Here is a 25,555-nt window from a genome sequence, read left to right as displayed (position 1 = left end):
AGTAGACAAGACTCCAGTGCTGGGATTATGGGCTGATCGCAAAAATGTGTTATAGCAATGACCATAAAGTTTTCAGACCATATATTTTTTTTGTAAAACCAGCACCGGTCGCTCTGCAGCAGCACAATGTCATGGTACGAAAGGTGTAAATGGGGATTGTCCCCTACTATAGTGGGGAGCGAGTGATGGAAACCCAAAATACTATACTCCCTTCCTGGAGTGACACCGCTTCTCCACATATGGTATCGTATTCTCTGCTGGCCCCTGGTTGCTGCAGCCTTCACATTTAGTCAGAACAGTAAGAGATGTTTCTTTCAGTTTGGATGAAATGTGAACACTGCAGCTGATCAGTGAGCACTGACTGGCGGCAGCGGTCATGTGACGCCAACAGACTTGCCAAAAACACAAATATTTTTTCATACCACTTGGGGCACCTTTTACCTTTTAAATTAGGGGACAACCCCCTTTAAAGGGGCTATACCTTAAATCAACACAGGATAAAATGTTACTTGCTGATAGATGGGGTCCTCCCAATCATTCAAATGGTGGTGCCATGTCTTCTACCCACTTTTTTTAGGACTTCTAGACTATTAGGGTATGTTCCCACAATCAGGGTTTGTTCAGGATTGCACACAGCTGAATTTCCGCATGAATCCCGCACCTCAGCTCACTTATTTTTCCATGCGTTTTTTGACTCTTTCGTATGTTAGATTAGATGGGCAAAGATAGACAGATATCCGTGAGATATCAGTGCCTTGCATGTGTAGTTTACTGTACATGTATTAACCTAATGAAATAAATGATGTGGGGTCCCCCTTATTTTTTATAACCAGCAAAGGTAAAGCAGACCGCTGTGGGCTGATATTATCAGGCTGGGAAGGTCCCTGGTTATTGGACCCTTCCCAGCCTAAAAAAAACAGCCCGCAGCCAACCCAGGATACCTGAAAGACATAAAAAGACATAAACAAATACAAGAGTCCCTTCGTTTACCAATTTATTACCCAAAATGTTCCCGCGAAGATCCACCATAGTCCACTTTCCCCCGAATCCGGCGACCGAATAGCAGTAAAGTTCCCGCTATTCACAGGCGCCGGGTAGTAACGGCAACACTCAGAGAAGCCGGGTTTCACTGAGCATGATGATTAGTGTTGACATCAGTCCCTGGCGCCTGTGAATAGCGGAAACTTTACTGCTATGCAGTCGCTGGATTTGGGGAACATGGACTACGGCAGAGATTCGTGGGAATATTTTGGGTAATAAATTGGTGAACAATGGACTGTCTCTATTTCTGTCCTTTAGGTATCCTTTTCTGGACTACTTTGGATTTGATCATTACCGCAGATCTGCATGAGATTTTTTTTATTCTTTTCAATAAAGTGGTGAACGAGGGATAGTGGGGGGTCTTTATTCAAATAAAGTGTTTTTTTTTTTTTTTTATTATCTGTGTGCACTTTTATTTTTTATTACCAGGTTAGTAATGGGAGGTGATTAGACATCTCTCCATTACAAACCCCAGGACTTAAATGCAGCTGTGATTTTTGACAAATCAAGGGCGCTGAATCAGGGCAATCTTGAAGAGCTGGGCAAAGCGCCAGAATTGGTACATCTCATGTGAGGCTCCAATTCTGGGGTGGCCGTGGACTTGAATTTTTAGGCTGGGAAGGGACCAATAACCAGGGACCTTCCCAGCCTGATAATAAGCCCACAGCTGTCTGCTTTACCTTGGCTGATTATCAAAAATAGGGGGGGGTCCCCCGCGTTGTTTTTTTAAGTTATTTATTAGGTTAAACCAGACTAAAAACACCTGCGTAAATGCACTTACAACGCCTGTGCTTTTATGAACTGCAGATTTTCCGTATCTAATACAAGTCTATGGAGAAATTACGCACAGAAGACTGAGCATTCCCGCAAGAGAAACTGACATGCTGCGGCTTGGAAGCACGCAACGCAGGTAATTTTACACAGCGTAAAAAAGCACAGTGGGCATGGGATTTCTATTAATCCCATCCACTCTGCTTGTACTGTACAATGCAGCGTTTTGGACGCTAGTATTACGGATCATGGGCACGCAGCGTTACATATCAGATGAAGATAGCCACGCATAGTCATAAAAAGTTGTAGGAGAATAGAAAAAAAAAGTTCTTTCCCCCAGCGCCTATTTTGTCTATGGGCCGTGTGAGGTATTGCAGCTTTGCCCTACTGAAATTAATAGAACTGAGCTATATCATCATCCCCAGTCTATGATCAGGAGCGCTGCTTATAGTGACCCTTACCTCTGTCAGAAATCCTTTTGTAACACATACATATATATCCCTGATGAAACATACATATATTAAAATAATTAGTAAAAAAAAAAAAAAAAAAAAAAGTTTAAAAATGGTCACTAGGGAGCGTAAAATTAAATAAAAACCTCAAACTGTCCCTTTATACATACGGCCGGTTATACCGGATTTTCCATTTTCTCGACCGAACTCTGAAAAAGAAATACATGATCATGAGGAACAAGGAGGATGTGACGTAGAGAACCACGCACAGGCTCATGTCTATGTTGGAGAAGCCAAGACCCAGGAAGGTGACAGTCTTAATGCCCTCCCGCTGCTCTGAGATTTTCCCATTCTCGATGGGTTTTTGTACTAATTTGTTCATGAAGTCTGGTCTAACAACTGGCTGATCGTGGGGTTTCTTCAGTCTGGAGTCAGTGTCCCCTCCAGGATGCTTTGTGTGATGGTTGTCCTCCTCCTCTTCTGCTTCGTGTCGGTCGCTGTCAGGATCGGAGTACTTTAAGGAGATGTGGTTGGCACCATAGTGTCCCTTGAGGAAGGCGAGGATTTCTTTTTCATTCCAGTTGTGCAGCCCGTTTATTTCCTCGTGACACGAAGGGCACAGATCCGGTGTTGGCCACTCTACTTTGGGGCTTTTGGGATCCTCGCTTGGGGCACCTACATAGAGTGGTACAAAAGCAAAAAATGTAAGTCCTACAGATGCTGCACCCAGAACACTTGTATCCATCAGGCAAATATATAGGGTTAAAGAGGTTGTCGTACTATAGGCACCTCCACTCCACTCGGGACAAGGCTGCAAAGCCCTGTTCTCGTGGAGGGTCCCAGCAGTCAGGCCCCCAGCAATCATCACGCTACCCCTTATTGTATGGATAAGGAAGAACTTCATAACCTTATAAAGCTTCTCTTCATTCTGGCTTATGTCGAAAGCCCCCTCCTCTTTATATACCCCCCCATTAGAGTATATGAACTTATAGACAGGGGTTGAATAATTTGAACAATCCCTCTTTAAGAGTCTCCCAAAAATAAGCCAAGATCAATTAGAAAACCCTTCAACAAGGAATTGAATTCCATGACAGCGCCCTCATAGGAGAAATGCAGCATTGCACATTTTTGGTCCTCCAGCGACAGACATCGTTCTGTGCTAGCACAATCGCTGCCGCCTGACACCCATTGTAGCCATGTATAATATTGGCCATCCATATCAAACGGTCTGGAAATGTCACAGACCTGTAGAAAGGGCAGAACAGTCTCCTGTGAGATGGTCGTAACTGGCGGTAGTCTCATTGTCTAATGGTTTAGCCTGCAAAATGCACAGGACAGATGTCCACACTGCGGCCATGAGGGTAAAACCACAATGTACAATGGCGGAGGACACCACAGTAAGAGGTCGCTCTGGCCAGAAAGGCCTTCACTTGATTCTGGAGAATGGTTTGAGATGTCCCAAAGATAGTGAAACTTTTGTAGTTTTATTCTGGTATCTGGACAGTAGGGGGAGCTCTAATGGAACAAGTGCACATATAAGAGTAAGACCATGGTGACATGTGTGTGTCTACATGTACCGCTATAATCCAGCCTCTGCTGGCCTCCACTCACCTGCCAGCCTCTTATTAACCACATTGTGTTTCCTCCACAGCCAGAGCACTGCTTCATCCACCGTCTTCACACTGTCCACCGACCCCTTGGCCATGGCTTCAAAGTGTTGGGCGCATTCCCGGCATCCGAAAAAATCCCGGATGTATCGCCTCATGGTTTTCAGCACCGCCTGAGCGTCTCCTTCGAACTCTGTGGAGAAATTAGTGTAAGAGGCTGCCATAATATTCCCAAACTGCGCACAACATGGTGCGTATATAAAGGATACGTAAATAATTAAATCTGTGAACTTTGCAACTGTTTTGTGGCCACAGCTCTTATGCAGGCCTAAGGGTCTCCATGGCTACAGACTACAGAGGTCCGGTAGTCGTGTTACACTTTCATCTGATCTCTGATTCTTGTGAACCTACAGAGTAGGAGCAGCGGAGGAGGCAGATGAGAGAGTAACCCAAGAATTCAGGATCTGGGTCTGCAGACTGCAATAGTGACGACCTAGGTGCTGTATACACAAAACGGCATTACTTTGGATGTGAAAAAAGCAGAAAATACACTTAAGAGGTAACACATCACTTTTCTTTATACATTTAAAACATCATGGTGTAAATGGCTTTTAAGACATTTGTAAACTAGTGATTAATCCCCAGTTGCAGTTTAAAGAAAAAAACAACAAAACTTCTGCATCTCATGCAAATTGGCTTTACCAAACCATCTAAGGGTCCTGGTGGGATGGAGCCAGGTTATTATATAATTTAAAGTCCAATGCAAAAATTCACATGGCACGTGTGCCAATTCCCTTAATCATTGTGCAGTGCTTTCCCTTCTATTGGCGATTTTCTTTGCACATGTACCAGATCTTTCTCCTAGGACCCACAAGTTAGAGCGACACCAGTGCACGCAAAAAGCAAACACATTCTCTACCCCCAGTGTCTTGCGTTGTAGAATCAGTAACTTTCAGGCGATTGTGTTTGCCAAAAAGTCTCTGTGCACACAAGGAAAAGAAGGTGCAGCGCTCATTCCCTTCTGCAACATGAGACTTTGTAATGGACTGTGAATGTCACGGAAAACGTCAGTGTTAAATCCATTTACTCCTTGTGTGGGCATAGAAATTAATTATGTTCTCTGATGACCCAAAATTTAGAAGGAGACCGGCTCATGTGTGGGCATAAAAATATCAGTTCTTCCACACTGCGCCGGATTGTTTCTGCAACACAAAACCTTGTAGCGGACTGTGATTAACATAGAAAATATCATCTGTGTCTATCAACAGACCGTGGGCTGCCTACTCCAGAGACCTGGATGGCCCAGTATTACCCAGCAGGCACTTGGACACCCAACTGCAAAAAGTTTGTAAAGTTACCCTTCATTTATTGTCGATGGAAACTGCTATGAGTAGCACATCCTTTGTCAACTCCTATGTAAAAGCAACTGTGCTGTATCACAGAGAGGCAATGCAAAGTGGAAAAACATCCCACAGCCCCATAATGGCCAGCGCTGGCACACGCAGTGGGCAGCTTGTCTTCCACCTAATGGCTTGGCACAGGGCCACTGCCCACTTTACTCGGATCAATATTTAACACTGTTGCAGCAGTAATGTTTTGCTGAGTCTTATCAGGAACTGATGAGGGAAAGTCGATCCGGACAGAGAGGATCAGGATTCGAGAGCAGAGGTGTGCGTTTCAGCACAGACAAAATAGGTTTGATGGTAGAGATAGGGAGACGGCCAGCTGGAGGCATGAATGTGGGACTGCAGCGGACATAATGCTATATACTAGCTTCTACTAGAGATCGGCTAGGATTAGAAAAACATGACTAACTTCTGCTATAAACAGCGCCACACATGACAACAGGTTGGTGCCTGGTATTGCAATTTAAAGTTCCATTCACTTTAACGTGTTTGTGCATGGTCTTTTACTTTTGTTCCCTGCCCGATGTGGTTAGAAAAGACTATGCGTTAACGTTTCAATAGGGTCGAGCTGCAATACCAGACACAGCCAGTGGACAGAGGTGGCGCTGCTTCTGGAAGAAAGCAGCCATGTGTTTTTTTAAACCTGTGCATTTATTTTTTGTAAAGTGGTGTGATAAGAAATACGGCAATCATTGTAAATCCAGTAGTAATCTGGCAGCTGGGTACATAACTAACAGAAATGCTACTCAGGTCCAAAGAGACAACTCTGGCATAAGCTTTCCCAGAAACATACTTGTACAACTTAATAAAAAAAAAAAAAAAGAGAACGCCCAAATATATTCTCGCATGTCACCAGAGCATATTTCCATATTGTTTAATAAGAGCCCCCAACGACAGCCCCCCCGCTCCATCATGTCACACATAAATAAGACTCCGGCTCACGAGATTACAGCGGATTAGATGCCAGTATTAAGAAATGCTGCAAAACAATTTTTAGAAGCAAAATTAATATAACCCCAAATCACTGAATATACAGAAGGTCAATCACTGGAGTGGAACAGGCTCTGGGGAAGAAAGTAATAATTTTTTATTTTTTTTTTCTATGAAAAATTGCTGCAAAATAATAAATTTACTACTAAAAAAAACAAGATTAGATTGTAATGGAATATTAATAGTAAATGATAATACAGGCTTCAGCGGCAGATCAATAGGGGCAAGTGTCCAAAAGCCTTTACAAGTTCCGAGAATTCTCTTTCCTCACACTTGCCTATTAATAATCATTATTATGGTAATTTTTATTACCCACAATTCTTGTTTTTTTGCATGCCAAAAAATGCAACATCTGAACATACCCCAATTTGGAGCAGGAAAGGAAAGACTACTGCGACTAGGGGGCGCACAACTAACCCTGACAGCAGGGACCGGCGTGTACCTGGGGGCCACTGACTCTCCTCAACATATGATGTCGGGGTAAAAGTCGGATTTGCATGTCTGTACGCCGCATCCTTTTGCTCTGAGGGAAGATGGGCAGCTTTCAGCAGATTACTTCTCTCTCCCCATTCAAAACACATGTAAGCTCAGCTAAATGAACCCAGCATGTGGGGGGGGTCTGAGAATCAGATCCCTTAATGTGGCTGGTTATTAACTGCTATATATTGTAATTCCCTAGAAACCGCCGCAGCTTTCCATAGCAACCAGTCGTTCGGCACAGGTTCGAAAATAGTTGCTATGGACATCCATTAGATAGCGACTCATGAAGCCATCATTGGACCCATTACAGATGGCAACGACAGTTGCTATGGACAACACCATCTTCTTTTTCAAGACTATAGGAAAAAAATGATCAAAACTAGGGTCTAAAGAATGACGCAATTGCCCATAGCAACCAATCACATTACTTCTTTCTTTTCAGACAAGTCCCCTTAAAACAATTGCTGGAATCAGATTGGTTGGCATGAGCATTTGCTCCTTTTCTCCTCCATATTGAAAGATGAAGTTGCCCATCGCAACCGATCTGACGCAATCTGTAGCTTTCCCTAGGGCCTATGGTAATTAAATGCCGCAAAGTGACTGGTTGCTATGGGTAAAGAACCAATTTTCATGGATACGTGACTGCGGTAGCCCTACATGAATATAACGGTGCCATTCCTATAGTTTGATAGATATGGGAATTACTATTAATGCTATGTACAATGGTTTAAACGCCTTCATAGCGGCAGACATATCTCAAGCTTTCTACAAGGAAGCCTGTCTTTGTGAACCATAGCAACCAATCACAGCGCAGCTTTCATTACACCAGAGCTGTCGCAACAATGAAAACCATGCTTTGATTGGTTGCTATGGGCAACAAGGGCAGGTTTTCATTTGGATAAATGGGGCCCATTTTGGCCGGTTTCAGGGGGTTAAATGCCACGACATAGGCCTCAATACTACTCCTCTTACCAGCCAGGTCAGCCACAATCCGCCGCACCAGCCATTGTCTGAGGGCTAAGGAATTAAGAGCCAAAATGGCTCATTTTGTTGTTTTTTTTCTTGGCTAAGTCCCCGTCCGGATCTTGTGCTGACATCTGCCACGTATCATCGTGTAATCCTCCTTTCCTCCTTCCTCACAAACTACCGCATTTCTGCTTTACCCTAATCTCTAAAGTGGACAATAGCCATTAAACCCGTACCTGGTGGCGGGGGGATTACAGGCTTTTTACTCGATGGGATTTAAAGCAAGATCTAAGGAGAGGGGGGAAATAAAAAACCTTCCCAAGACATAATCCACGGACTAGAAGTGACCCAATTCTTTTATCGGAAGGAAGGAGCGCCCGGCAGATTTTCGGCTGTGCTGGGAAGAGGCCAACGACAGGCGCGGGACCATTTACAGGACGGCGCCGAGATTCGGGCCGCAGCCGCCAATGGCAGCGCTTGGCTTAGAAGAAAAGACTTAACCATTTCCAGGCTTGTTACCAGGCAATAAAACAAAACTATCAGACATAAGATAACAAGTGAGGACGTGACAGACACCAGAATAATAAGAGACCACTGCAATCCCTTTATGGGGTCCCTACGATTGCAGATCAGCCTGGATATCCGAGGCAAATATTCTGCTTTAATATTTTTTGGAAAAGATAGAAAATAACCCTTGTAGAGGCTGCACAGAAGCCATAAGAGTGGTCATCCTGACAGTCTGTACTGATGCCATCAAGCCAAAGTCTGTGTGCCCCAAAGGACGGCTGAAGTCATCATCATAACCTCCTCATACAGGGACGACATAGGGGGATTCTTTTGGATTAGGTAAGAAGGACTGCATGTGCCCAACCAGAGACAGCGAAGCTCTTGTCCATGGGCCATGTAAAGTAGTGCAGCTCATCAGTAGTCAATTATATGGCATTAAAGGGTTATGTCCATCTCTAGAGATTCTTACCTACCCGTAGGGCAGGTGATAACTAGCTATTGGGTGAGGGTTTACCCGCTGGCCTCATTTGAAAGAATGTGAGAATGCAAGTGCACACCTCCGCTCCATTCATTTTCTGTTGAGTACAACACTTGGCTTTTTCTGGAAATCCCATGGTCAAAGAATAGGGCGGAGGTGCACGTGTAGAGCTAGCGCTCCAAGCAGGTGGGGCTCTGCAAAGTCTTGTTCTCAGGACCAATGCGAGTGCTGGCAGTCGGACCCTCCACCGAACAAGTGGTAACCTATCCTATAGACAACTGGTAACTTCTGAAGATGGGAATATCCCTTTAAGCTACAATACCAAGTACAACCCAAAGTGGCGATGTCACTCATGGAAGAAAATATACCCAGTCTAATCCCTGCATACTCCTTTATGCATCTATTTTTCATTAAAGGGATGTCCATGATTGGGAAATCATGGCTGTTATCTTTCCGAAACAGTGCCAGACCAGTCTACAGGTTATATATGGTATTACAGCTCTGCACCAGTCACTTCAAGAACACGGAGCAGCAATTTAATCCACTGACAGGTGTGTGGTGCCTTTTCTGAGAAGAAAGCAGCCATGTAGAGCTAAGCAAAAAAGTTTGTACAGTCCTGGTCCGGTGTCGAATCCGGTCCTCTAGGACAGTCTTCACTTCTGCAACTGGCAACCTGGGTGCATCATGGAATCACAGGGGCTGGTAAATGTCAGCGATGCCCAGGATGCCATCCAGACTAGTCATCCATGACAGCCGGACCAGGGCAGTCTACACTCCTGCAAGTGACATCTTCAGCCTCGCCGTCTGGATGCCTCTCGCACAGAAATTACTCACTCCTAAATATCAGATGAGTGTTAAGATAATGCAGCATTTGTCTATGCCAGATGATGGGTATTTCCATATGATTGGAATTCCCGGATTATTGGATGGCCTTGCATATGTATTAAAAGAAAAAAAATAAAACCTATTCATTATAATAGGTGGTGAATGCGGTAACATAAATGCCATCTTCATGTTTGACGGATTTTACAGGTCTCTGGCGGCTCCCGTCTGATGGCGTCTCCTGACCTTCCCCTACAACAGCCAATATCCATTCAATTATCAACATTCTATTTTTTTAGAGGTCGCACCTTTAAGGGCGTCCCCATAATTCAGGGAGCCGGCGTGCTGTCGATATGAATGCTTTGGCCTGTTGCTCCTAATGGCTTTCTGTGTAATCAATGAATAACAGTATTTCTTAAAATCAAATAATGAGGCAGAGCGGAGGGAGAGCGGCCGGCGCTCGCTGACAGGGCCATATATTAGCGGTGGGATCGGCCCCAGTGCTGGTGATTCACGATACCTCCGGGCTGTAGGATAAACTGGTGACTGACAGCTGAATAGCGCAAGGAAGGTTATAAGGGCTCCACCACCTGCGGTATTAGGGCACATGTACCCACAAAAGTGCCCCATTTTGCCCCAGGCACAAAAGAATATTAAGAAAAAAAATGTTTTTAGATAACCGTGCAGTTTATGGTTGATAGCCTCTTCTTGCAACGGGCCGTACACCCCATAACAGTGCCAGTCTGGTACATTAGCTGCAATTTTGCCTCACTTAAAGGGGTTGATTAAAAAAAAAATACTATTATCCTGGGCATGCATTATATAATTTCATGACCTCCCAATACGTTGCTGTTGAGGAACTACACCTCCCAGCACAACCTGCAACCAAATTACATAGGGCTTTCCATCTTACCGGTGTTTGCCAGGGCATCGGGTTGTACCGCAGCCTGTACTGTGAGACTGTGGAACAAATTCCAGAGGGAACAGGGGTAGCCCCTCAGCTGTGCCCGGCTTCCCTGGCAGCCGACCCACTCCACATGGCTGGTGAGGTAGATTCCAGAGATCTAGAGAACAATGAGATTACACATATAGTGGTGGCGACCCGCTCGTTTTATAACGTCTTCTAGATAGTGACAGGTGCAGGGAAATTTATTTATAGGGGTTGTGCACTGCCCCTCAATTTCTGCCTAGTCTGACATCATATGTGACCCCGCTGCACAGAGCACATGGGACAGTACGTGTGCAACGATCTGAGAATGCGCAGGAGACATGCAAGTACCACCCTAAATAATAGGGCGCGGGTAAAAGGGAAGGGTGCTGCACAACCCCTTTAATCCAGCATTCCTATAATCCATTAGGTGCAAGATTAACAATTTCTAAAACTCATTTGTAAAGGTAGAAAAGTAGCAGATTATCAGACACTCTGGATTATCTGCACTTTGTACGATATTGTGAAAGCTGCGGATCCAGCGACTCACCCGCATTTTGTTGTTGACCAGGTCTAAGATGGCGTCATAAGGGATCTTGTCCAGCGGCATACTGACCAGCCACTCCTGCAACGTTTCCAGAAGTTTCACCACATGGGGGCGCCCCGGAAACAACTGGATGAAAAGTCAAGAAAAAAAAAAAAAAAAAAAGTTATACGAGAAAATAAAACTTCACAGTAAAAGAAACGATAAGTCTCCAGACTTTATACCCCATCCTTGGACAAAGGGCTGATTATTTTGGCTCATCCTCACTCGTTTGAATAGGGTTGAGTTGTAATACCACATACCACCCACTGACAAGGGTGGCGCTGTATCCAGCAGCAATTTTTTTTTCCCTGATCAATCCTTACTCCCTTCGGCAAGTGTCCAGGATCTCTAAATGAGAACAGAGAGAACTTATCTGGAGAGTGGAGCCATGAGCAGGAGCACAGATAACATGACACGCAGATTAACACTTCACTTTCTTCCAGGACACACAGATTTCTGACCTTGCTGCGGCATTGGGCAACAGGCCGGCAGGAGGAGTGTGCTCAGGCGGGCGTGCAGACACCCAGCAACAGGCATCCAACACCACGCTGCCCCCCTGGCATCACATGGAACCAGATCCTATCGAAAAAGCAGGGCAGCGCCACCTTACACCCACGTGATTTCAAGAATAAAAGAACAAGCATCAAGGTAAAATCCAAAAGGAAATCGCTTCAATAGCAATGAATTAATATCTGTACTTGTACAATAATATCTCGAGCAGACAGATGAGGGACTTTACAGCAGACCCCATTTGAGTCAATAGGGTCTGTTGGTACCTTTCATATGACAGCTCCATCACTGCTGCCAATCTGGTCGCTCTCTCCCATGACAATGGAACTGATGGGAACAAGTAGCACATAAGGTGGCAAGGGGGTGCATTATAAGGTGTAGCTAGAGACATTCTGAAAAATTTGGCATAGCTATCGATACCATTGTGGGATATATACGATGTTTTGACCGCTATTTATTGTATTTTCTAGGGAAATTTTTTGGGGAAAAAGTAAAAAAAAATATATATATATTTTATTCCGCCCTTGTTTTTTAAGTTTCATTTTAACGACATTCATTCTGCGATACAAAAAGGACCCGACCCTTCCAGGGATCAGATATAATCCCACACAACTTTATAAATTAATTACAACGTCTGAGGTGACAATAACAATCTTCTTAATGTCCGCTCCCGCTGTTTCCTCGTGTTGCCAGTGTTACATTTCATGGGATAATGCCGCCATCTGTAGCTGCGTGGATGATATAATTCCTGCAGGAATAACACCGTCACACCGGGGTATGTAACCCAATATAGCGCCACAGAAAACACATGTACATGTGATTGCCGCAGTAATCCATCCAAGCCTTTCGGATACAGCAGGGGAGAAGGCGCAGTAAAGCTAACACACTGGAGATTAGGTGTAAAAAGGAAAGAAGTAAAGACCCTCAGCAGACAATATGAAAGTGACGCGCCCCTGGGCCTGTGTCGCACTGCGTTGCGCACGCGGGAGCTTACCCGGAGCCGGATCTCTTGAGAGTTGTAGTCTCGTGGCGGTGATCCGGTCCGTGCCCAGGGAGTCAGACTAAGTGGCGCTGTAGTAGCGGTAGATGTTGGACGACTACGCCACCCGTTGAGTACAGCTAAGGAGCTGCTGCTGCAGGGCAGACCGCTGAGGCCGGTGGTAGGATTGTGCAGCGTGATAGTATAACCCCCAACGGGAGAGGTATGGCCTCAGGGCAGCCGACGTGGATGATGGGGGTAGCAGGAACCACTCGGAGACGGTACGGTGTAGTTCAGGGTCTTTACTGGTGACAAAGATAGACCCTCCCGGAGTACTGGCTAGCGATTGGGGCCTGGTCAGTCCTTGAGCAGATGGGATCTCCCCTGGCCAGGCGGAGTTGTAGGCCTCCCAAACTAACGATACTCTTCCGGCTACCTTGCTAGAGGCGAGTATAAGTAGCCCACGTCCCTGAGTGTACCGTGTGGTGCTCACCCGTATGGCCGGTGACTCGGGGCCTTCTAGTAGCTTCCGCTCCACGACGGCGGTGCTGGTCCCATGCGTGTGACCGTGCCTTCGGGTTTCTGGGCCAGAGGACCTGAAATCCCCTGCCGGTCGGTTTCTGCTGCTGGATAGGAGTTAATCCCCACAGCCTCGGACTCCGGGTCCGGTGATAACTTCTCAGTCAGGGCGAGCTCTGCAGCTGCCAGCCCCTGACTCCTTGTAGCACTGCTCCCACAGAGCTCCTGATGTTTCTTCCTATGCTGCTTCTCTTCTCTACTTCTTCTCTACTCACTAATAGAGATGAGCGTTGTTCTACTCGAACTGTTCGCCAATCTCAAATTCGAGCTGTTTTGGGCGGTGTTCGAGCCGTTCGGCGAACACGAACAATTTGAGAAAAATTCGGCTGTTCGAGGTTATGTTCGATAACTGTTCGTGCACCAAAATCATAACTGGATTTTTTCTCAGTAATGATGAAAATTAATGTTAATACGCAGTTTGAGTGTACAGTGGGGTGGGGGGAGGGGCAGGGGATGGATCTCTGCAGGAACAATGAAGATCTCCATTTTTTTTTCTCTTTCCCGCATTTACAGTGGGGAGGTGCAATCTGTCAGCCTATCAGCAGCGCACACACGGAGTGAAGTGCTTTTTTTCACACAAGCAAGGGCATGTGTGATTGGCAGTGTATGTCACATGTCCTTGCCCTATAAGACCAAGCCATTTTCCCCGTCGCCACCATTTTCTCACTGCTGCAGCTGCGTGTTAGACTGCACCGCTGTTGCTGTGTGCGCTATACCTTGTTAATTTCAAGCCAATTTTCGCACAAATCTACAGATAGCTTGGGAGTAGGGAATAGTTGTGATTGCAGTCCTTTTAAGGACTAGGTTACAGCATTTCCTACGACTTTTATCAAGCAGGTCTGTGCTCTTAAATAGATAGGTTGTGGGAGTAAAGACTAATTGTAATTGGAGTCCTTTTCAGGACTAGGTTACATCAGTTCCTATCAGTTTTTGCCAGGCAGGTCTGTGCCAGTGCTGTGCAAGTTTTTTTCACAGCATTTGGCTGAATCTAGCAAAGCTAATCCTTTTTGGCCTATTGCAGAGTGTGTTAGTCAGTGGAGTAGCCTATCTGTGTTGCAAGATATACCACCTGTGCATAGAATACCAATTTTTTTACTGCACCTAGTGAAGTAAAATCTTTTGGGCATAGCATCATTCTATTAGTCCATCTATACTGACCTCCATCAGGTTGCAAATTAAAAATAATTTTTTTCTGCATCTAGCTCTGAAAAAATATTTGGGCTTCTAGCGGTGTGTGGGATTTGGTCTATTAGTCCATCTATACTGACCTCCATCAGGTTGCAAATTAAAAATAATTTTTTTCTGCATCTAGCTCTGAAAAAATATTTGGGCTTCTAGCAGTGTGTGGGACTTGGTCTATTAGTCCATCTATACTGACCTCCATCAGGTTGCAAATTGAATAAAAAAATTTTCTGCATCTAGCTCTGAAAAAATATTTGGGCTTCTAGCGGTGTGTGGGACTTGGTCTATTAGTCCATCTATACTGACCTCCATCAGGTTGCAAATTAAAAATAATTTTTTTCTGCATCTAACCCAGCCAATAGTTTTGGCCTAATACCACAGTTTGGCCACTCAGCTCTGCTCGGTTACCATCCATTGTTTTTTGTGTGCAAACAACTCCAGAGTTGTGAATTAGTTAACCACCAAAATGAGTGGAAAAAGGCCTGCTGCTGGTGGAAAGGGGAATAGGCGTGTTGGGAAGGGGAAAAAAGGTTGTGTCCGTGGGGTAGGTGCAGAAGAAAGACCATCTTCCAGCCAAACTAAAATGTCTACTACTTTTAGCGGACAATGTGATAAGATCCCTTTCTTACGGCCACGCCAATCGCTACAAATTCCAGATGAGGCATAAAAACAGCAGGTGCTTCAACGGATATCAAGTGCTCCTTTAAGTGGGCTCTCCTCCACATCAACTTCAACATCACAAATACTCCAGTCCTCAAAGGTGTCACCCAAATCGCACTTGCTTCCTCACAGCTCCCAAATCTCCAGCTGCCCGTCTGAGTATGAGGTAGAACAGATGGTTGAGTCTGCAGAGCTGTTTACTCATACTATAGCCTGGGAATCAGAGGTCGACTCCAGCGCTTCTGTGAATCCAGACGAGGAAATGATCTGCACTGATGCCCAGAATCTTTATGAGTCGGATCCAGGACCAGACGCAGAAGGTTCTGACCATAATGTAGACCCTCATTCCCAAACTGTAACTCCTGTTGGTGGAGACAATGAGGAAGACGATGATAAGACTCAAATACCTGATTGGAGCGACAACTTTAGTTTTTTGTCAGGGCAGGAACAGGTTGGCTCTGAGGACGACGGGTGTGATAACGCACAGGGTGATGATGATGAGGTTGGAGATCCCACTTACTGTCAACCCACAGTCAGCCAAGAGATGAGGTCAGCAGAGGAGGTGGAGGAAGATGCTAGTGACGACGAGGTCAGGTTGCGCCTTCCTGGACAGAGACGTAGTACTGGAAGCACGTCAACAACTGCATCCTCAAACACAACTCTGCCTCTCACCACAAGTCGTGGTGGCTCTTCAGGTCGCATGGGTGCTAAGCCTTGCATAGCCTGGGCATTTTTTCAGATCCATAAAGATGACCCAACTTGTGTTATCTGTAACATTTGTCAGCAAAAGCTAAGTAGAGGCCAAAAAATACATAGTTTGAGTACTTCATGCATGAACCGGCACATGGACATGAAGCATAAGTTGCAGTGGGAAGCTCAGTGTGCTACAATGCTGCCTAGCCGGCCGGGCCAACCACCGTCTGCCATATCTTGTGCATCCGCGGCCTCTTCATCCTCTGTGACTGGGGGGACAGCAGTCACACCTGTTTTGGGGCGCAGACCTTCCACCTCTTTACCCGCAACAGCCAGCGTGATTGGCAGGTCATCATTTTCTTTGGAGGTGGTAACACCAGCTGGTCTTGAGCGCTGTCCGACATCGATAGCACCACCTTTGGATCAAGGCAACCTAACATGTCCGCCTGCATCTTCCTCACAGACCGGCAGTTTGCCGGGGACACCCTTATCAACCCCGTCTAAGCACAATAGCCAGCCCTCGGTCCCTCAGATGTGGACAAGTAAAAGACCATTTCCTCCTAGCCATGAGAAAGCTAAGAGGTTGAATTTCACCATCTGCAAGCTCTTGGCTACAGAAATGCTGCCTTTCCGCCTGGTGGACACAGAGGATTTTCGAGACCTTATGTCCGTCGCAGTGCCCCAGTACCAGATGCCCAGTCGGCACTACTTCTCAAAGAAACGTGTGCCTGCGCTCCACCAGCATGTCGCACACAACATCACCGCTTCTTTGAGAAACTCTGTGTGTGACAGGGTGCACTTCACCACAGACACTTGGACGAGAAGGCATGGACAGGGGCGTTACATGTCGCTGACTGGGCACTGGGTAACTATGGTGACAGCAGGACAAGGGGCTGCTGTCCAAGTCTTGCCGTCCCCACGAGTTGTGCGTCAATCCTCTTTATGTCAAAGTTCCTCCACTGCTTCTGCCTCCTCAACCTCCTCTCGGTCTTCCACCTGCACCCAAAGCCTGTCTGGTCATGCCACAAGCTTTCTAACTGCGCAGAAGGGATCCTGCACACCTCCTTACTATGCTGGCAGTAGGGCTCAACGTCATCAGGCGGTTTTTACATTGAAATGTCTGGGAAATGCGAGTCACACAGCTGAGGAGTTGTGGTCAGCTCTGGAGAACCAATTTCATGAATGGTTGTCTCCACTGGACCTGAAACCAGGGAAGGCCGTGTGCGACAATGCTGCAAACCTGGGTGCGGCCCTTCGCCGGGGCAATGTCACACACGTGCCTTGTATGGCTCACGTGTTGAACCTGGTTGTCCAGCAATTTTTAGCCCACTATCCCAGACTAGATGGCCTTCTGCAGAGGGCACGGTCGCTGTGTGCTCACTTCCGCCGTTCGCATCCCGCAGCTCAGCGACTTACATCTCTACAGAAGTCGTTGGGCCTGCCACTTCACCGGCTAAAATGCGATGTGCCTACCCGGTGGAATTCAACTCTGCACATGTTGCAGCGACTGTGGCAGCACCGACAAGCCCTGGTGCAATACGTTCTGACGTATAGCCTGGGCCAACGAGATTCAGAGGTGGGGCAAATCACGCTGGAGGAGTGGTCTCAGATCAGGGACCTATGCACCCTTCTGCACAGTTTTGAAATGGCGACGAAGATGTTTAGTGCTGACGATGCCATTATCAGCATGACTATTCTGGTGATTTACATGCTGGAGCACATGTTAAACAGAATTCGGAGTCAGGTGGTGGCACAAGAGGAGGTGGAGGAAGTAGAGGAGGAGGAGTTGTATGCGGAAGGGCTAACATCTGCAAGGTCCAGACGGCAGCACCAAGGCGGCAGGCATGTGAGGGTGGGGGAGATGATTTTACCAGGGCGCATGGTAGCAGCCAAACTAGTGAGGAAGGTGCAGGAGCCCAGGAAGAAGTGGAGGACGAACTGATGGAAGACTCATCAGATGAGGGAGACCTTGATCACATTTCTGTTGTGCGAGGTTGGGGGGAGAGGACAGAGGAAGGAAGCATGATTGTTACCTCGCCACCAACACAACAGGGACTTGGTGCTCCTGGATGCGCAACACACATGAGTGCCTTCTTGCTGCACTACCTGCAACATGACCCTCGAATTGTGAGAATTAGAAATAATCCTAACTACTGGGTTGCCACACTGTTAGATCCCCGGTACAAAAGTAAATTTGCAGAAATTATTCCTGCCATAGAAAGGGATGCACGCATGCAGGAGTATCAGCAGAGACTGTTGCAGAATCTTACATGTGCTTTTCCACAAAATACCAGTGGTGCACGTAGTGAATCTCACAGTTCCAACTTGCCAACCGTGGGACCGTCAAGTGTTCAGCACTCAAACCGTAACAGAACCACAGTATCTGCTGGTAACATCAATTTTGCGGAATCATTTCACCACTTTTTTAGCCCATCCTTTGCAAGGCCACAGGAGACAAGAAGTCTGACACATAGTCAACGCCTAGAGACGATGGTACAGGAGTATCTCCAAGTAAACATTGAAGCCACGACTGTGTCACTGGACCCTTGCTCTTTTTGGGCTTCCAATCTGGATAAATGGCCGGAGCTAGCCACTTACGCCTTGGAGATCTTGTCATGCCCCGCAGCCAGCGTTCTGTCTGAGCGTGTGTTCAGCGCTGCTGGTGGTGTGCTGACAGATAAGCGCACGCGGCTCTCCACTGATAATGTAGACAGACTCACGTTCATAAAGATGAACAAATCATGGATCCGAAACGACTTTTCTACCCCTGTGTCATCCTGGGGAGAGTAAAAGCTTGATGATTGGTTAAAATCACCCTACCAACCGTTTTAAGCTTTCAAATTACTAATCATGTTTATCTGTATCTTGACTGGAAAATAATTTGGGCTTTGTAGCAGTGTGCAGCACTGATCCTATTAGGCCATCTATAATAAGCTTCACCAGATTTAAAATTAAAAATAATTTTTAGCTGCATCTAGCCCGGAAAATAATTTTGGGGCTCCGAGATGCGCAAGACACATAAGTGCCTTCTTGCTGCACTACCTGCAGCATGACCCTCATATTGTCAGAATTCGAAGTAATCATGACTACTGGGTTGCCACACTCTTAGATCCCCCAAACTTTTCGATCAACCTTTTCATTTTAATAAAGACCAAAAAAATGGTCATTTTTGAAATTATAAGCATTAGCAGGTTGTTAGAAACTGAAATCAAACAGTTTTCAACTCAAAACTTTATTCTAGGTGATGTTACATTTTCACATAGGACCCCTTGTTCGAAAGGAGCTTCTGAACTCTCTCGTCCATTGAATTTGTCAGGTTTTGGATGGTTTCTGCTTCAATTGTTTTGCATGAGGACAGAATACCCTCCCAGAGCTGTTGCTTAGATGTGAACTGCCTCCCGCCATCATAGACACTCCTTTTAATGATGCTCCAAAGGTTCTGAATGGGGTAGAGGTCAGGGGAGCATGGGGGTCACACCATAAGTTTGTCCCCTTTTATGCCCATATCAGCCAGAGATGCAGATGTTTTATGTGCAGCATGAGATGGTGCATTATCATGCAGAAAAATGATCTTGCTGTGAAATACACGGTTCTTCTTCTTGAACCATGGCAGGAAGTGCTGTTTGAGAAAATCCACATACATTATGGAGTTCATCTTTAGCGCCTTCAGGGATCCTAAAGGGGCCGACAATCTCTCTCCCCATGATTCCAGCCCAAAACATTACTCCACCTCCTCCTTGTTGGCGCTGTAGCCGTGTTTGCGTGGGGTGTCCATCAACCAGCCATCCTCCACTCCATTCATCTGGACCATCGAGCGCTGCACGGCACTCATCCGTGAACAAAACAGTTTTGAAATCAGTCTTCATGTAATGTTTGGCCCACTGGAGCCGTTTCTGCTTGTGTGTGAAGTGGATAGAGGAGGTCGACAGGATGGCGTATGCACAGCTGCAAACCTCTGAAGGACCCTGCATCTTGTTGTTCGGGGGACGTTGGAGGCACAAGCAGCTTCAAAAACTTGTCTGCTGCTATGACAAGGCTTTTTTGCCGCTGCTCTTTCAACCTGACGTAATTGCCTGTAGGAAAGAGTCCTCAATTTGCCCTTATCAGCACGCACACGTGTGTACTGTGAATCAGCTACATACTTCTTGATTGCCAAGACACTTCATCCTGATCATCGCACAATGTTGATTGTAGTCATGCCTTGACCTAAACACTCCACAATTTGTTGCTTCTCAGCAGCCGACACATCCTTTTTCTTTCCCATTTTGGCAGAAAATGTAGGCTGCTTAATAATGTGAGAGAGCCTTCTTAAGTAGTCTTGCCTTTCATTGGACACACCTGCCAAACTAATTAGCACAGGTGTCTGCAATTGCTTACAGTGATATAAAGAGCCCTGACACACATCACCATCAATGAGTTTAACTGACAAACAAACAAATTCTTCCCTTATCACTCCTAAACACTTTTTGCATAATAATTTGGAACGCGGTGTACATGTGCTTTTCCACAAAACACCAGTGGTTCACGTAGTGAATCTTACAGTTCTAACTTGCCAACCGTGGTCTGTATGGAATTGTTCAATAAAGGGCCCAAAATTAAGATAACATAGATGGGAGAGGTCTCTATGAATAGGAATTCCTAAGTATTTGATACCCTGTGAGGGCCAGGCAAAGGGAAAGTTGGACTGGATGGAATCCTATATGGATTTAGGGAGGGAGACATCGAGGGCCTCAGACTTCGCTGCATTGATTTTAAAATTTTACCATGTAACAAAGTGATCTATTTCAGCCATAACAGCAGGGATGGATAGATGTGATTGAGTGATATATACTAGGACATCATCAGCAAATAGAGAGCACTTGTACTCGGTGCCTCCCACCTCAATCCACCTAATATTGGGGTTATGGCGAATTGATGAGAGCAGGTGCTCCGTCACTAGGATGTATAAGAGAGGGGACAGAGGACATCCCTGCCTTGTCCCATTGGTGATTGTGAAAGGTGATGAAAATGTTCTGACGCACCCCCTGGGCCTTGGGACACCCGGAGCCGGACCCTTTTTGGTGGATGCTGGTGGTTGTAGTCTTCGTGGCGGCGATCCGGTTCCGTGGCTCAGGGCGGTCAAACCAGTGGCGGAACTATTTATGTGGTTTTGATGTTTAAATGTCCGACTACGCCACCCGTGGATTGCGGTCAGAGTGAACCGCCGCTACAGGGCAGACCGCTAAGGCTGGTGTTGTGGGTGCAGCAGAGCGTAGCATAACTCCCCACGGGAGGAGTATAGCCTCAGGGCAGTGTATGCAGAGGATGGGGGTGATGGTGCAGGGCAGCAGCAGTAACGACACGGAGTCAGTGATGCAGTTCAGGGCCTTTACTCACAGTTCTTATTATCCAGACCACGTCTGCAGGTAACGGCTGCCCACGTCGTACTGTGCTCACCAGGTGAGGGGCTCAGACAACTCCCAGATAACTTTGGAGCGCTTCACAGGACCCCCTTTGTGTGTCCTTTGTCTGGCCTTTCTTACCAACACTTCTGTCCGGCTGCCTCGGGCCTCCTCTTGGTAAACTTGGCGCCAGTTTCCCTGACCCTATGTGGTGCCTTCCTAGCGGGTGGAGCAAGGGGCTGCGCCACATAAAATGTCAGAGCCTCCGGTTTCTAGCTGAGGGTCGTTTCCTGCCTCCACTAGTTTGGGGACCGGTCTCCCCCTTTGGCCTGACCCCTCCACGCAGGTGGATTCGGGCGTGCGGTGGCGACTCGCCCGTCCGCACCCCTGGGATCCCTTCATTCCTCGTTCCTGGAGCCTTCTCCGCTCCTCTTCCTTCCTTCTCCCTCTTGCAGGCCTGGGCCTCTGTTACTAGGCCCGCCTCCGGAGCAGAGCTCATGCAGAGCCCCTGCTCCCTGCCACTTCTGCTCAGACTTCTCTGCACTGAACTAAGATGGTGCCCACCTTTTATACTCCCTTCTCAATGCACCCAGGAACTGCTTCCTCCCTGCTCCTGCACTGCAGGGTTCCCCTTCCTCAGTGTTCCCTCCCCCCACTCCAGCCAGGGACAGGGACTGTCGTGCCCATCTCAGGGGCATATTGGTCGCCCTGCCCCACGGCAATGTGGTGTAATGCATGCAGGTGTCGGGTCCTGATCCACATTCCATCCTTATCTGAGAGTGAGATATCACACCTCTGGGTGAGGTGCAATACGTCTGTAGCAACCGAGCCCTCGGTGCTACAGTTCCATTTATCTTCAGCCTAGGTGACGTATTGTGATACAGGGCCGTGATTTTGGCTATAAAAGGGTCCCCTAGACCCCTACCCCAAGCTTTTTAAGAGAATCATATATGGCGTGCCAGGAGACTCTATGGAATGCTTTCTCAGCATCCAACGAGAGTATCTACTTACAAATTTTTAACTGCATCTAGCCCAGGAAATACTTTGTGCCTAGTAGCAGTGTCTGCTAGTCAGCGGATTATCCGGGCTGTTAAGCAAGCTACACCACCTGTAGTTTGGACACTTAATTTTTTCAAAGGAAATGCTTCGGGACCACGGGATACTCAGTGAAGAGCATCAGGAGGCACCCCAAGGCATAGGGGCTGGGACTGGCACTAGGATGCCTTGCGGTGGACAGCCGAGCTCGATCCTTATAAAAGCTTTTTAACTGCAGCAGCTTTAGTGGACGCTACTGGAGCTGGAATTACGCGGCTGCTGGCATGAGACTTGCCCTCCAATAGATCCTTGTAAATGGATTTAAAGTGTATTCATTCAAATTAGAGGGACAATTTAAATTAAAAAGCTTAGAGCTGCCTCCACCACAGGGGGGCTCTCTCGACCCACCAGCGGACAGGCACCAGTATTGGGAGATGGGGGCTGGCCGTCAGGGTTCACCGCGGCTCTGGCACAAACCCGGCGACACGGAGGTGGCACGGGCAGGAGCGGACTGGCCGTCTCGGCTTCTCACTTTTTGGATTTTAGAAGGGCATGACATGCCTATATCTGTGTCTCCCCCTCCTTTTACTCCTCCACCTCTTTTCTTTTCGCATGACTATATGTACTTGTCACTTTTCCATGTGTTAGTTGTGTCTTCTGAGCAGTTTGTCAGCTTTTGGACACCTTTGAAGGTGTTTTCTATGTGTTTATGTGTTTTTGTTTGCCTGCCATTGGTTTTAACGGTGTTCGACGAACACACGGGTGTTCGACGAACCGAACCGAACTCGAACACTACGGGGGTGGCTCAACACTACTCACTAACCCTGCCTCAGCCCTAGGTTTATATAGGGGAAGTTCTTCCCCTCCCAGGACTGGGCAGGAGGTGTGGCATGCATAGGATTCCTGACCAAGAAACCTCCCACCTGCTCTCAGACGTAATATCTCTATCACTGTGGCAACCAGACCCCTGGGGTGTCACAAAAGCAATGCTAAAAAAAAATAATGTCCGCTTTCTCCAAAAAACAGCATCAAGCCTGTCCACTAAAGATGAGCAAAAAGAGTCACAGGACCCTGATCCAGTGGCCACGTCAGTAGTCCATAGTCATTGACCAGATCCTGCGGACCGCCTCTTAGCTACTGGCAACTAGAGAAGAGTGAAAAGATTTGCAGGCCCTTGGTCCAGTGGCCACATTACTAGTCCATGGCCACCAATCAGACCTCCTGCTACCTGCCAATAGTCCTAATACAGGGGCCACGTCAATACATACAGGTAAGACATGCAAGACAATTAAACAAACTTGCTTCCAGTCCATCTGTTTTGCAAACAGTATTCACCATTTGTATTTGTGCCATTTACGTTCTGGCTGCTACAATCATCCACATTCACCGTTCTCCCACATATTCTGCACACTTCATCCATATTAACCCCTCTTTCCTCTCTTCTCCTATGTACAGTTGTCATGCTCTCTTCACAATGTTATACCACGCAGATCCATTCATTCCCACCATACAACGCAGGAAACGCTCTCACAAATCACTCAACCATCTGCTCACTCTCTGTATCTTCCTTCTCTTAGTCGCAGGTGATATTTCTCCTAATCCGGGACCCTCCAGTAATAACACTAACTCTTTCCCTGTTACATTCAGTAACCCTGCTAATCTCATTAATATTTCCTGCATATCTTCTGTCTCATTGAACTGTGCCCTTTGGAATGCACGCTCAGCATGTAATAAACTCTCTTACATCCATGACTTTTTCCTCTCTAATTCCCTCAACCTTCTGGCTCTCACTGAAACCTGGATCCAGCAGTCTGACACTGTCTATCGCCCTCCAGGTCCCTCCCATCAGTTCCTGGATCACTTTGCTGCCTGGCTTCTAAATTTTCTATCCTGCGACATCCCCACGATAATCATGGGAGATTTTAACATCCCAATTGGCAATTCTCTCTCCCCATCTGCCGCTCATCTTTTATCGCTAACCTCCTCCTTCGGCCTTTCACAGCTTGCTAATTCTCCTACACATGAACACGGGAACACATTGGACCTGATCTTCTCCTGGCTTTGCTCAGTACATGACTTTACTAACTCTCCCCTTCCACTCTCTGACCATAATCTTCTTTCATTCTCTGTCAAGAACTGTGACTCTACTCAAGACACCCCACTTTCCACACTTATAGAAATATACGTGCCATTAACACCCAGAAATTTATGAAAAAGTTGCAATCATCATTGGCCCCAATCTCCTCCCTCTCATGTCCCGACTCTGCATTGAAGCATTATAACGAAATAATGCTATGTGCCCTGGATGAAGCCGCACCTCCTACACAAAGAAGAATTCGACATAGACGGCGACAACCCTGGCACACGCCTCAAACACGTCTTCTCCAGCGGTGCTCCAGGTGCGCTGAACGGCTGTGGAGAAAATCTAATCTGTACAAAGATTTCCTCCATTATAAATTTATGCTGAAAACATGCGCTTCACCTCTCCAAACAAACCTACTTTAACAATCTCATCATCTCACTTTCCAATAATCCTAAACGCCTCTTTGACACGTTTCATTCTCTCCTCAAACAGCACAGGCCCTGACCACCGACCTCAGCACGGACGATCTGGACAATTATTTCAAAGAAAAAATTGACCATATCCGACAGGAAATTTTCTCCCAATCCCCAAACGTTATGCATGCTCTCCCCCGCCACATTGTATCTTGCTCACGTTCTGACTTCGAACCAGTCACGGAAGATGAAGTGATCAGGCTCCTTGCATCTTCTCGCCCTATCACGTGCACCAGTGACCCTATTCCCTCACATCTCCTTCAGTCCCTTTCTCCAGCTGTCACCACTCACCTAACTAAAATTTTCAACCTCTCCCTCTCATCTGGTATCTTTCCCTCTTCTTTTAAACATGCCAGCTTACATCCATTACTTAAAAAACCATCCCTTGACCAGAACTGCACGGCCAACTACAGATCTGTTTCCAATCTTCCCTTTATCTCTAAACTCCTGGAACGCCTGGTCCATTCCCGTCTGATCCGCTATCTCTCAGACAACTCTCTTTTTGACCCTTTACAATCTGGTTTCCGCTCTTTACATTCTACTGAAACTGCCCTCACTAAAGTCTCTAATGATCTACTAACAGCTAAATCTAATAGTCACTACTCCATGCTGATTCTCCTGGATCTCTGCAGCATTCGACACTGTGGATCACCAGCTCCTCCTCACTATGCTCCGCACTATTGGCCTCAAGGACACTGTTCTCTCCTGGTTCTCCTCCTACCTCGCTGACTGCTCCTTCTGTGTCTTTTGCCGGCTCCTCCTCCTCTCTCCTTCCCCTTACTGTCGGGGTTCCTCAAGGATCAGTTCTAGGCCCCCTTCTTTTCTCCTTATACACCGCTCCTATTGGACAAACAATCAGCAGATTCGGTTTTCAGTACCATCTCTATGCTGATGACACCAATTATACACCTCTGCTCCGGACATCACCCCTGCATTACTACAAAAG

The 25,555-nt window shown here is 46.7% G+C and overlaps 1 protein-coding gene across 1 annotated transcript in view; it reads right to left on the bottom strand.

Annotated features, from left to right (window-relative positions):
* Positions 1-407: 407 nt before the first annotated feature.
* Positions 408-25,555, bottom strand: part of QSOX2 (quiescin sulfhydryl oxidase 2) — a 69,895-nt gene continuing 44,747 nt past the window's right edge. Inside the window, exons 9-12 of the mRNA XM_073640147.1 lie at positions 10,999-11,121; positions 10,434-10,584; positions 3,876-4,064; positions 408-2,939 (exon numbers count right to left, since the gene is read on the bottom strand). Coding sequence (XP_073496248.1) covers positions 2,425-2,939; positions 3,876-4,064; positions 10,434-10,584; positions 10,999-11,121 — 978 coding nt within the window. The 3' untranslated portion in view covers positions 408-2,424. The remainder of the gene's footprint in view (positions 2,940-3,875; positions 4,065-10,433; positions 10,585-10,998; positions 11,122-25,555) is intronic.

Source organism: Phyllobates terribilis, unplaced genomic scaffold (genome assembly GCF_046119375.1).
Source record: "Phyllobates terribilis strain yellow unplaced genomic scaffold, ASM4611937v1 Scaffold_7__3_contigs__length_470593459, whole genome shotgun sequence".
NCBI classification, from domain to species: Eukaryota; Metazoa; Chordata; class Amphibia; order Anura; family Dendrobatidae; genus Phyllobates; species Phyllobates terribilis.
This window is presented reverse-complemented; position numbering and strand designations above follow the sequence as displayed.